We start from the raw sequence: 13930 nt of genomic DNA, 5'->3' as shown, positions 1-13930 counted from the left end.
AGCTGCTGCATATAAGTATAAATGTATGCACACATCAATACGCAGTAGGAAATTGACACTAATGTGCAAAAACTATATCATGATCATTAACAACCATTCCACAGAATGTCTTTTAATGATGTTTAATGGCTTATACACTATAGTCAATGAACCCCATGGTATATATAATAATAATTTTATATCAATATAAATTTGATCAATAACTATCTGGCATTATCAAGCACACATTGGCTCTTATTCAGATCTGATCGCAGTACAAATTTGTTTGGAAAATTCGCAAAACCATGTGCACTGCAGGTGGGGCAGATGTAACATGTGCAAAGAGAGCTACATTTGGGTGGGGTGTGTTGAAACTGAAATCTAAATTGCAGTGTAAAAATAATGCAGCCAGTATTTACCCTGCACAGAAACAAAATAACTCACACAAATCTAACTCTCTCTGCACATGCTACATCTGCCCCACCTGCAGTGCACATGGTTTTGCCCATTTTCCATTTGTACTGCGATCAGATCGGAATAAAGGTCATAGTTGCACTATTTATATGTGGGGGAGTTCCTAAAAGGTTTGAATGAGGCTCATTCACCTTGTATAATGGCTGAATATGGATTTCATTCTAAATAGTTATTGTCTACACCAGTGGTTCCCAAACTGTGCGCCTAGGCTCCCTGGGGTGCCTCGGGACACTGGCAGGGGTGCCTTGGGTTGGTCATCCAGGACCAATTCAAATGATTTATGATCAATTATTTCTGGACAAAACCAGTGCTGGTTGCTGCCAATCATAAAATGTGTACAATCAGAACCAAATCCTGCTTTTTACCACATAACTGAACCTAAGAAGCACATATAAACACAATCTACTTAATTTGATATATATTTTTTGGGGCCTAGGGGTGCCTAGGAAAAATTCTGATACTCTAGGGTGCCGTGATTAGAAAAAGATTGGGAACCCCTGGTCTACACAATGAATCTACTTTGTGATGAGAGAAATGTTCACTGTGTATAGAGAATATGGGAACTGAGACGTCAATGTCAGTTTCTCTATATATATATATTTATAGTATTATACACTGTACTGCATATTACTATTCAGTTTAAGCATAAACTGTTCAGTGTAAACATAATTCTGACATACAGACAGTCATACAGTAAATTCAAAAAAGTCAGAAGAAAGATAACTGTACAGTATATGAGCATTCAATCAGAGAACCATTTTATTTTTGATGTGGTATTTTTAGTTTGCAAAGTTTTAGTTTGCCCAGTCCCATGTACACCACAATCAAATATATTTTAAATCAAAATTGGACCATTCATCAAGGTGATTCCATAAAGGAGGTACAAGGAGGATATGTGCAGGCATGCACTACTATGCAACACTTTTGGTATTCTTGCAGCAGGACCATGATTATGATCATGCAATTCATAGTAAAATGCATTGTAAATTATTTGACACTGGGATTCAGTGAGATCCCCAAGGATGAGAGTCTCCCATACATTCTAGGAAATTACAGTGTGCAGTAGTTCAGTAAATTCAGATTTTAAGTGTTCTCTATGTTCAGTAAGGTACATTTTACTTTGAGAGCCACCTCTAAATAGACTTACCATTCCCACTAATGCCATTAATTAGAAGTGTGCTGACTGCTTCGGCAGCAGAGTCTCTTTCTTCCTGGCCGTCCATCAATTTATCGTTCTGGGGCTCACTCCATACCTCAGCACTTGTGTCCAACCTGTGAAATAAAAACTCCCTTTAGCTTTTGGCTACAGATTTCAAGTAACAGTTCATACAACAAAGTTCTAGGGCAGATTTATTAAGCTTGGAGAGGAGATAAACTGGAGATAAAGCGGAGAAAAGGTAAAAGGAGATAAAGCACCAGCCAATCAACTACCAACTGTCTTTTTCAAACACAGCTGATTGGCTGGTGCTTTATCTCCTTTTACCTTTTCTCCGCTTTATCTCCAGTTTATCTCTTCTCCAAGCTTAATAAATCTGCCCCAGAGCTAACACTTAAGCAATCGCAACTCTCTGCATGAGTCAGACCTGACTGCAAGGCTGCTTTTTAAGCAAATTGACAAAACCATGCTCCCCTGCAGGTGGGGCAGAGAGTTAGATTTGGGTGGGGTGTGTTCAAACGGAAATCTAAATTTCAGTGTAAAAATAAAGCAGCCAGTATTCACCCTGCACAGATAAACAAAATATATTACCCAAATCTAAGTCTCTCTGCACAAGTAATCCCAACTGACAGGGGCTATTCTCCCTTGTGGGGGTCCACGACCCCCATAGAGGGAGAATAGAACCTGTGGCGAGCGAAGTGAGCCACCGAGCCCGCAGTGTGCTGAGCACAGCGAGCCCGCAAGGGGCTTGTTCATGTTCGCCCCCCGGTCAGAGCACGGGCAGTCAGGATTCCGATGTCGGGACCTGACCATCAGGATCCCGATTGACGGACTGCCATACTACACCCGTAATAACCTGGCAATAACCCGGGTTACTGCTGCGGTCTGAAAGGGGTATGACTGACTTGCACTTTCATTTAAGCAGCATTAATAACTGGACACTAGTCTATACACCAGGTGTATTATACATGTGGATCTCTAGCTGCTGTGGAACTACTCAGTCCAGCATGCCATATTAGGGTATGCTGAAACAGTGTCAGGACATGCTGGCATGTGTAGATCTAAACATATATTCTGCTATGGGAAGGATACACTAATTAGTGTTGCCTCAAGAATGAAAGGATTAACATACAGTGGGTGAGATTTAATAGGATGAGAGATTCAGAAAGTGAGAGATTTGGGAAGAAATCTCCAGTTTTTTTTAAAGCGGCAATCATTTACACTGCAAAACCAGTTTGATTTTGAAGTGTAAATGATTGCCGCTTTAAAAAAACAGGAGATTTCTTCCCAAATCTCTCACTTTCTGAATCTCTCATCCTATTAAATCTCACCCAGTATGTTCAACAGACATATAGGCACTCCACAAAGACATGCTTTCATTTGTGCACATCCTATAGATTGTACGCTTGCGAGCAGGGCCCTCCTACATTTTGACTGTCTGTAAACACCCTGTTTGTTGTATCACTGTCTCCTTTGTAAAGCGCAACGGAATATGCTGCGCTATATAAGAAACTGTTAATAAATAAAATAAATTCTACATAAACATATTATTGTACTACATGCCGCTATTTAACCTTTCACTTTCCTCTACAAGATCAGAAACAATGATAAAGTGTATGCAGGATAACAATCATTTTTGTAGAAATAAAAAGTTAATGTTAATACCATGCATGTTATAGAGGTATAGAGTGTAGACTACAAGCATTCGGCAATGCCTAGACAGATTTTAGGTAGGGTATTAATAGACATTGGGGGGTATTCAATCTCTGACGCTATTTGACTGTAGCTACACAACCCAGGCTGCAGAATCCTGGGCAATAGACTTGGCAGCCCAACCCTTGAGTCATCCCTGGGGAGCATGCACTCAAGATAAAGTGGCTAGAATATGGGGAGTATCCAATCCCTGGTCCCGGCTGTCGGTATGTCCCGATTGTCTGGACCCTGGCCTATTTTCAGCCAGCTCACAAGTTTATCGGTTAGACTCAAAGCTCGCTCCACACGGTTTTTGCTGGGCACTAAGCAATGGTGGCCATACCCACCACCTACTATGTGCTCACCGGCAGACAGTCACCAACCAACTATCCCGCTCCCTGTGATGTGTGCACCCAGCAGCCAGACACCAAATACACCCCACTTCTTTCCCCTAGGAGGTGCACACTTAGCAACAACCTACCAACTACCTTCAGCTCCTTCTTACCCTTGGAAAGCAGTAGACAATAGTCTGACCCTGATCTACCAGCGGTTCTCAGACAGCATAGCTGGAGCCCTATATTTTGTAGAGAAGATGTGGGTGGTGGTGGTGGTGGTGGGGGGGGATGTTGGGGCTGCTCGACTGATGTCATCTTCACACTGACAGGTAGGAGCTGATTGGCCGGTGATAAAAAAAGACACTTTACACTTCACCGAGCTTAATAAATCGACCCCACAATCTCTATAAATTGAACTCGGTGAGTGAGGTGGGGTGGGCGTCGGTGCGAGCGGCCGACGGCTGTGCGAGCGGCGGGCGGCTGTGCGAGCGGCGTTTAATCCACATGCAATGCTGCGAAATTTGCAGTGTTGCGTGTTGACCATAGTAAGGTCCCTACTGTGTATGGGGCTTAACTGCCATCATCTGGTGGAATGCAGTCATCCCGATTTATCTGCATACCACAGCTACAGCTCACACCATAAGATTATTGTAGCAATAATAAGAAGCAATGTCAGATAATATCACTTGATCCTATTTGTTACTGTCAGACACAATAACATAGCATAATATTATGACAGCATGGCTGGCCTCTACAAATGACAAGGTTACAGAAAAATCGTAATTCTCTGCACTTCTATTCATCAAAGTTGTCACAGCGGAACAGGCATTCTGTATTCCAAATCTCCTACCAGAATGTACATTCTACTGAGTGAGCTACATGGAAAGAATCAGAATCTGGGAAAATATCTGCAGCAGCGGTGTATCCATAATGGGTGCAAGGTGTGCTATCCACCCCTCCTGAGTCCAACCTGCAGGAGTGAGCAGCCAGGTCCGTGAAACAGGGGGAGTGGCCTCTCAAGGGGTAGGAAGTGAGGGGGTGTGGATATGTCATCTCATCACCATTGTCCCAAAACCCTCTATTCAATGACAGATTACCAGCATTGTAAATAATTTGCACCATCCAATTACAATGACAGCTGTATGTGCATTTAGAGGAGGAAGGGAGGGGGGTGGGGGGGTGGGCTGACTTTATGTGGGGGCAAGTGTCTGTGGCCAGCTTTGGGAGACTTGTCTACCCTTCCTGTGGGCCATGAGCATAGTATGATATTACATAGTAATAAGATCCCAATCTACACATACTGTAAAAGTGGTCAGGGCCCATGCATAAACACTATCTGTGCTGCTTACCATTTGCAAAACACTTTTAGTGATGGGCCAGATGATGAAGGGATGACGAGGACCGGGGGACACATCTGACAGGTCTAAATCTAAACTAAATCTTCCCAATCATGCTAATATTTTATGAGCATTGCAGCAATCTACTCAAAGGATTACAGAGGATTACATTGAAATGAGCGATAGCGTCACATTAATAAAGCACATTTCCTAGTCAGCTTCAAAAGGGAAGGGTGACTGAGAAGTTTTGTTATGTGTGCATCTTGCTCTTTTTACTTTTTTATAATTATTATTTTCAAAATACCTAACAACTGTCCTGATTTTTACAGAGCAGCTCGGATTAGATGTTATGGGCATGCGGACACAGCATCTACTCAGAGGAAGCAGAGGGACAGGGGACATGGCCAGCAGCTATCAGAGTGCTGGCCATGCCTGCTTAATGATGGCTCTGGTAGCAGGGGCATCAACCCACAAAGCCAGGAGCATGCCACTTTGCAGCAGGAAGGAGTCCCGCTGAACAGTTTTTTAAACAGGAGGTACCTGTATGTTTACACTTAGTGGTGGAACTGCAGGAGACAATGGAGTCGGAATTTTCTCTTAAGGGGGCACTTCTCAGTTCTTGTGTAGTTTCACGGCGCCAGCATGGCGCCGTGCTACTTCCGGGTTGGGTACGCTCGCCAAACTATCTAAAATAAAGTAACTTAACTCCATGCCAACGTGGATAGTTCATACCCCCACTATCCACGCTGGCATGGAGTTGATTTTAGATAGCGTGGTGAGCGTAGCGAGCCACCGAGCCCGCAGCGTGGGCGAGCGAAGCGTGCCCCGCAAGGGGACTCAGACGCACGGCGCCATGCTGGCGCCGTGAAACTACACAAGTACCCACTTCTCTTCTGTGTGTGTATGTGTGTGTCTTGGTGTGTACACACGGGTACAATCTGCATGAGATTATCACCATATAGTCAAAATCTCATCGGGATCTCATGCAGATCACATTGGGTTTTTTAACCCTTGCGATCCCGAAGCGTGTTCATGTATGGCAAGCAGAAAGTCCTGACTGCCATGACTATATAATGCAGATCTGCACTATAAGTCAATGCAGATCGCATGCATTTCGTGCGATGAGATCTGATCGCGTCGGGATCGCATCACACGGTACTCGCACTGTGTGTACACAGCATATGAGTGAAAGAGGTTTGTGTGTGTCCACGACTGAGTAAAGGGTGTGTGCGTCTGAATGAAAGACATATGTGTCGCATGGCCAAGTGAAAGAGGTATATGTGTATATGTGTGTGTGTGTGTGTGTAGGGGGGCACCAACATTTACCATGTCTCCGGGAGACTGGGGCAAACTTACGCCACTGTTTACACTGTTCAGTCTTGTTCTGTACTGTTTTTTTTAGCTTGTTTTACTATAATTGTAAAGCCACATCTCCTGTAGGATTTCTGTTGAATTTGCTCCTATTGCCTGCCAGATTATGGTGGTGGCATTTTTACAGGCATATTGCAATGGCCACATCTGACATTTAGGAGAATAATTACTAAAGGTCGATTTTTGGTCAATATATATTGATTTCTTGTCACTTAAAATGCGATCATAATCGATGTTGGGCTAATTGGGACATTTGCTAATAGAATTCATTGTTATTATTATTACTAGTTAAAAAGCCCATTAAAATAACAGCTTCTGCAATGTACTTTCACTTTGAGCTGTGACCGTTTTTACTTTCACTTTGAGCTGTGAAAGTTTTTAGCCTACAAACTCTCTACCCCACAGCCAGTTCCTATTTGCTCCGATCTCCAATATCTGTCTTCACAGCTCCCTCTCTCCATTTCCAGTAAGTTTGAAACAGATACAGTTGTTCCTGCTAAAAATTGCTTTCACTCTGTTACAGCATCTTTTAGCACATGAAGAAGTAATTTGGTAGAAGAAGTAAAAAGCTGAATTTCCTTAAAAAATCTCCAAATGGTCAAATTTGCCCATTTTTGACTGCCGATTTTAACCATACGACTTGCTCGAATTTTAAAATGTTGGTACTCATTCGAGTAGTGTAGTGGCTTCTGCCCAAAAATGCTTTGTGTGGCAGATGTCATGTAATAAAATCGCCCCCATCCACACTGCGATAATTGCTCAATTTGCATGGATGTATCAACTACAACGTGCAGGAGCAGAGCTTTGGAGAAAGTTCTGTCCTTGCGAATGCACTCCACAGCCTTATCGGGGTGACACAGACACCATCGCCAAAGGGTGCAAGGATGCTTTCCAATGAGGTCAGGGTCATGTGATTGCTGACTCCTGCCTTGTGATCCCGGTCATTTAGTCAGGTCATATTTTTCACGAAAATTGCTCAAAATGTGAAAAAGGTGTGAAAACACCCTTTTCAAATTATTTTGCTGGCATCATCAGCGCTACAAAAATCACCAGAAAAAATGTCCACTGTTCCATTTTTTTCGGAAATTTGCGCATGGAGAAATCTCAATACACTCAATACATTCAGTTTGGCCCCCACAGCTAATGCCATCTAAAGATAGCCTTAGTCAATTGTAGCCTATGGGCCACAGATTGAAAATTTACCCGGCAGAGATCAGTGGGACCAAGCATGCACAGGAGTCCTGCTACCACTCTGAGCACATGTTGATGGGCTCCTTCCAAGCCATTATCTATGTCACTGTTCATTAATATATCTGCCAGGTGTAATCGCATACTACAATGCGATTATCAGATCGTACTAAGTATGTGACGCTTATGCCGTGAATGAAGGCCATTTATGGAGAATAACATGTACGGGTATTAAGCAATTTCCAGCATTGCAGGATTCATGGTTTTCTGGGAGGAAAAACTAATATGCTTGTTCGCAGCCCACAGAAGTGCATGTAAAAACAAGTAGGGTTTTGCTCTCATAATAAATCTTGGATGCATTTCACTCTATGTGCTTGCATATTCCAACACATTTTCCTTTCCAATGTAAGGTAAAGATGTAGGGCAGATTGTCTATTTAGCTGGTCCATTTACCATCACTATGCCGTTTTGTTTGCTGCGAGCTGTTTACAAATGGGGGGAGAAGGTTGAAGGTAGCACTGAACTGACATTCCCAGAGCCAAGTGCAATCTATCATGATTAGCTGGCCCGTAAAAAGGGGCGCCCCACTGTTGCAGTCAGCAGGTGGGGCTGCAGGTCAGGGCTGGCTGAGTGAAACTGAACAGTGCCAGCTGGCTTTAGAAATTCTTCTTCAATGATTTCCTTGTAAACGGTGCCACCAACTATCAGTTTCTCTGCTGGCTAGAATTCCCCTTCCCTGCACAAATTAAACTAACTCATTCAATACTGATCTAACATACATGTGCCCATAATAAAGCCACATTAATTATGTATACAGAACAATGAATTGATACATCAGAACAATCATGGTCTGGCAACGTTCTGTAATTTACAAAGGCAACAAGTATTCAGAATCCACCACTAAAACTACTTCTGGCAGAGCTCCACGATATCTGTGAGCCTCTTGGGTGTTCCAGGATAATAGGTACTGCGTTCTTGCAGTGACCATAGATTTATTTATTTACAGTTTCTTATATAGCGCAGCAGATTCCGTTGCGCTTTACAATATTATATCTGTGTATATTATATATTTACAGTGCAACAGAATATGCTTCCACTATAAGGCCTTTACTCAGATCTGATCTCAGTACAAATTTGTTTGGAAAATGGACAAAACCATGTGCACTGCAGGTGGGGCAGATGTAACATGTATAGAGAGAGTTATTTTGTTTCTGTGCAGGGTAAATACTGGCTGCATTATTTATACACTGCAATTTAGATTTCAGTTTCAACACACCCTACCCAAATTGAACTCTCTCTGCACATGTTACATCTGCCCCACCTGCAGTGCACATGATTTTGCCCATTTTCCAAAGAAATTTGTACTGCAATCAGATCTGAATAATTGCCTATAAGTAAACATTAATATAATATTTACTAATTTTTATCTTTGTCTCTGGAAACTTCTGGATAACATATTTCCAGGTAAGAGATACCTCATATGTTTATATAGGATGACTGCGATGAGTTATAGTTGGCCACAGAGGTATGCAATCTGAATGCTGACAGGATAGAGGATCTTTTTTACCCTGTTTGCTGAAATAATTTCTGGGTATGAATGAAGGTTTTGTACATTTTCTACTGGATCTTGGCAAATTAAGGATGGCCTGTCTGTAACACCATGCCTGATCATTTCCCTATAAATGTAAGAGAAAAGGGGATGGCAGCTTGGCTGTTATCAGGTTTACTTTCAGGCATTTGCAGGCTCACATGAAGATTAATTGCAGCGCTGAGATTGGATTGGAGGACAGGCATGAGCAGATTGCCAGATTTTGGTTTTCTGACAGGCGCACCTGTTGAGACACAGAGATTGAGATCTAATATTTTAGGCAAGAGTCTGTCAGCTCTAATCATCCCGTGCAGGTTGCTATGTGCAGTGGTTAGACAGGGAGCTGTGGGGAGCTCATCCGGACATTTAACTCTAAGCAGCTCCACCATGGGCTTCTGTAACTGGCTAATTCACCTGTCACACATGCCCACCTGACACCAGCCCCACATAGCTGCGACAGGTCATTTTGTGGTACTTGTGAGTTATCCGGACGCCCGATTTCAAAATCGGGTCGGATCGGGCACATCGCATCGCATCGCATGCGACCATCGGATGCGATGCGATGCGATGCGATGACCCGATTTTTCCATAGGAATCAATGTTAAAATGGACTGAGTCCATTTTAACATGGAATTCAATGGGAAAAAGGGGTCCTTTTCATACCCCTACTATCCAAGTGGGCATGGAGTTGGATATAAACCTGTGGCGAGCGTAGCGAGCCACCGAGCCCGAAGCGTGGCGAGCGTAGCGAGCCCCGCGAGGGGACACGGAATACCGTCCCCTCGCGGGGCTCGCTTCGCTCGCCACGCTTCGGGCTCGGTGGCTCGCTACGCTCGCCACAGGTTTATATCCAACTCCATGCCCACTTGGATAGTAGGGGTATGAAAAGGACCCCTTTTTCCATAGGAATCATTTTAACATTGATTCCTATGGAAAAATCGGGTCATCGCATCCGATGGTCGCATGCGATGCGATGCGATGCGATGCGATATCGCATCGCATCGTATCTGATTGTATGCCTTAACTTAAGGCATACAATCAAAAAATCGGGCGTCCAGATAACTCACAAGTACCCATTTTGTTGTTGTTTTTTATTTCATTATCCTATTCTTCACTGGCATATTCATTATTGTATTTTTTTAAATAGGCACCATACAATAATCTCAGAAGGAAAGAGATGACAAGGGTCCATTCTGTTTGTCTTACTATCTGGTATATGCGGCGGGATGCAATACAGTCTGAGTTTTGGATTTTTGTTTTAGAGGACAATCATTCACAAGGCAAAACAATGGGGGAAATTTACTAACATGTGTATTCTACTTCACTTGTGATGTTGCTATGGGCAACCAATCAGAATCTACTTCTTATTTATTTAGCACCCTCTAGAAGATAGAATACAAGATCTGATTGGTTGCCCATAGCATCATCACATGTGAAGTAGAATACACATCTTAGTAAATTTCCCCCAATGTATTTTTTATTATTATTATTATTATTATTATTATTATAGTTTATTATATCGCACAACAAGGATTCCACAGTGCCTAACAGAATACATAAATGAGCAAATACAAGAAAACCATGGCACTAGGGTGGCCAATCACAAGATATCAGGATTTGGTCCCCACGCCCGTCCTGCTGCATCCTGACTCCTGTCTGGCTCCCGGACAAAAAGCCAGCTCATCTGGCTCTCCTGCTGCATCCTGACTCCTGTCTGGCTCCCGGACAAAAAGCCAGCTCACCTGGCTCTAAGCCGCACCACCTAGCTCCCAGCCGCACCGCACATGTAAGCAAATATAAAAAAAATGCCCAGGATTGGCTTCTCTAAATGGTATGCAAGGACCCTCTCATGGCTAAGACTGGGAAGTATAGCGCATAGTCTACAGCTGGCTACTGCTATAGATGGCAGTAGCTACGAGGGCCAATCCCTGGAATGTTTTGCATTCCGGAAGTTGGTAAATATGGCAGCATTGTAGCCCCCATAGAGGCCTATGTAGAGTAGACTGTCAGTGAGAATCGAGGGGCCCCTCTGTAACACCTTAGGATGATATTAAATATGTGCGGTTAACCCACAAAAACTGGTGTTTTCAGGCATTAAGCCACAAATATTCAGTGATAACTGGACTCCCAAGTGACTGTGCACCTAGGCAGATGAGGAAGATATCAAAGCTTATTATTTGGAAGGGGAGCATGTCCAAACTAATATCTAATATGCAGTGTAAACATAACACTGCTCAGCATTTCTAAGCTACATGCAAAAGCAGTCAGTATTTACCCTGCATACATGCAAAAAAGTAAAGTTAAAAAAAAGTATAGAAATGTATTTGCTCCCATGCAGCGCAGCATGGTTTGTCCAGGTACATGGTTACCTACTCTTTACTTTGCTTATATGATTGATGATAATTCCAGGCTCAGGTTTTGTCTGTCATAGATAGGGCCCTATTTATCAAACAATATTTGCATGACAATTAATGTTTTTCAGGGTGGAGGGCACCAGCAAATATTAACGATCTCCTGGATGTACTATGTGCCATCTCTTGTATCTGCTGCTGCTCCTTTATTTCCTAGAGAAGAAGCAGCACACGTAGGTTTCTATGGTGGCTGCCAGACTCACTGTACCAAGCTTGGCTCTGGCTACTTACACCATCTTTAGAAGGAGATAGTCCATAAGAAGGCTGTCAGCATCCCCGTGGTCAGTATGCCCGTGTTCAGTATATCAATGCCAGCATCCTGACTACACGCAGAAGACCAGCTCTGGAACATTGAATACACCAGGATACTTATCTGACCCTGTCAGGATTCCCTCCTTCCAGATACCGGTATCAGTATTCTAACCACCAGCATCCTGACCACCGGTCAGATGTCAGATTACTGGCCCCAGCAATAATGCCATCTGAAGTTCACTTTAGCCACAGTAGATATGGGCTAGATTCCTCCAGGACAATTGACTCCGCACATGCAGGGCCAGTATACCGTAGAATGGCCCCAAATCCCAAAAGGATAAGTGAAATTATTGTAAAAGTGATCCCTTCCCTTCTTACATATTGTAGGGATGGGGTCGTTTTGGAGCCCCTACGTTAATTAACCCCTTCCTGACAGAGCTAGTTTTTGCGTTCCTGACAGAGCCATTTTTTTCAAATCTGACATGTCTCACTTAAGTGGGGATAACTTTTTTTTGCTTTTACTTATCCCAGTGATTTTGAGATTGTTTTTTCGTGACACATTGTACTTCAAATTAGTGGTAAATTTGGGTCGATACAGTCTGTGTTTTTTTGTGAAAAATACCAAAATGTCGTGAAAAAATGGAAAATTTAGCGATTTTCAAAATGTTAAATTTTCTGCTTGTGAGACAAATAATCATACCACTCAAAATAGTTAATAACTAACATAGACCATATGTCTACTTTATGTTTCCATCATTATTTCAACTTCCTTTTAATTTTTTTGGACACTAGGAGGCTTACAATATGAATAGCAAATTCTCAAATTTTCAAGAAAATTTCAAACACTGATTTTTTTAGGGACCAGTTCAGTTCTGATGTGACTTTGAGGGACTTGTATGTGAGACACCCCCATAAATGATGCCATTTCAAAAACTGCACCCCTCACAGTATTCAAAACAGCATTTTGGAAGTTTGTTAACCCTTTAGGTGTTTCACAGGAATTAAAACAAAGTGTAGGTGAAATTTCAAAATTTCATTTTTTTTGCAGAGTTTCAATTTTAATACATTTTTCTAACGAATACAGTAGATTTTACTAGAGAAATGTGACTAAAAATTGATTCCCCCAATTCTTTTGTTTTCAAAAATATCCTATATGTGGCCCTAGTGTGCACGGTGACCAAACCACAGGCTTCATAATAGAAGGAGCACCTACTTGATTTTGGAGCCTCCTTTTTATGAGATTATTTTTTAGGCACCATGTAGGTTTCTAGGCACCATAAGATGCTAAAAGTTAGGAACCCCCCCACAAGTGACCCCATTTTGCAAACTACACCCTTCAGGGAATTCATCTAGGGGTATAGTGTACATTTCAAACCCCCAGGGGTTTCACCAATTGTGGTACAACTGGGCAGTGAAAATAAAAAAAAATAATTTTTCATTTTCACAGCTCAGTTGTATCAAAATTGGTGAAACCCCTGGGGGTTTGAAATGTACACTATACCCCTTGATGAATTCCCTGAAGGGTGTAGTTTGCAAAATGGGGTGACTTGTGGGGGGGTTCCACTGTATTGGTGCAACATAGCACCCACCATTCATTCCACCAAAATCTGTGCTGCAAAATCCAAAAATCACTCCTTCCCTTCTGAGTCCTGCCATGCACCCAACTGGTATTTTTTGGTCACATGTGAGGCATTGCCGTACTCGGGAGAAATTGGGGCACAGATTTTGGGGTGCTTTGTATCCTTCATTCCTTGTGAAAATGAAAAATTTTGAGCCAGATCTGCATTTTTGTGTAAAAAAATGTAATTTTTTACAGAAAAATGCAGTTCTGGCTCAAAATTTTTCATTTTCACAAGGAATGAAGGATACAAAGCACCCCAAAATCTGTGCCCCAATTTCTCCCGAGTACGGCAATGCCTCACATGTGACCAAAAAATACCAGTTGGGTGCATGGCAGGACTCAGAAGGGAAGGAGTGATTTTTGGATTTTGCAGCACAGATTTTGGTGGAATGAATGGTGGGTGCTATGTTGCACCAATACAGTGGAACCCCCCCACAAGTCACCCCATTTTGCAAACTACACCCTTCAGGGAATTCATCTAGGGGTATAGTGTACATTTCAAACCCCCAGGGGTTTCACCAATTGT

The 13930-nt window shown here is 42.5% G+C and overlaps 1 protein-coding gene across 4 annotated transcripts in view; it reads right to left on the bottom strand.

Annotated features, from left to right (window-relative positions):
• NEXMIF (neurite extension and migration factor) overlaps nt 1-13930 on the bottom strand; it is a 371829-nt gene that overhangs the window by 16890 nt on the left and 341009 nt on the right. For all 4 annotated transcript variants that reach the window (XM_083159249.1, XM_083159251.1, XM_083159250.1 and 1 more), the window contains one exon: nt 1601-1725. In XM_083159249.1, the coding sequence (XP_083015375.1) occupies nt 1601-1725 (125 nt within the window). The remainder of the gene's footprint in view (nt 1-1600; nt 1726-13930) is intronic.

Source organism: Crinia signifera, chromosome 9 (assembly GCF_055691185.1).
Source record: "Crinia signifera chromosome 9, ASM5569118v1, whole genome shotgun sequence".
Taxonomy (NCBI): domain Eukaryota; kingdom Metazoa; phylum Chordata; class Amphibia; order Anura; family Myobatrachidae; genus Crinia; species Crinia signifera.
The sequence above is the reverse complement of the archived record's forward strand: the minus strand, read 5'-3'. Positions and strand labels throughout refer to the sequence as shown.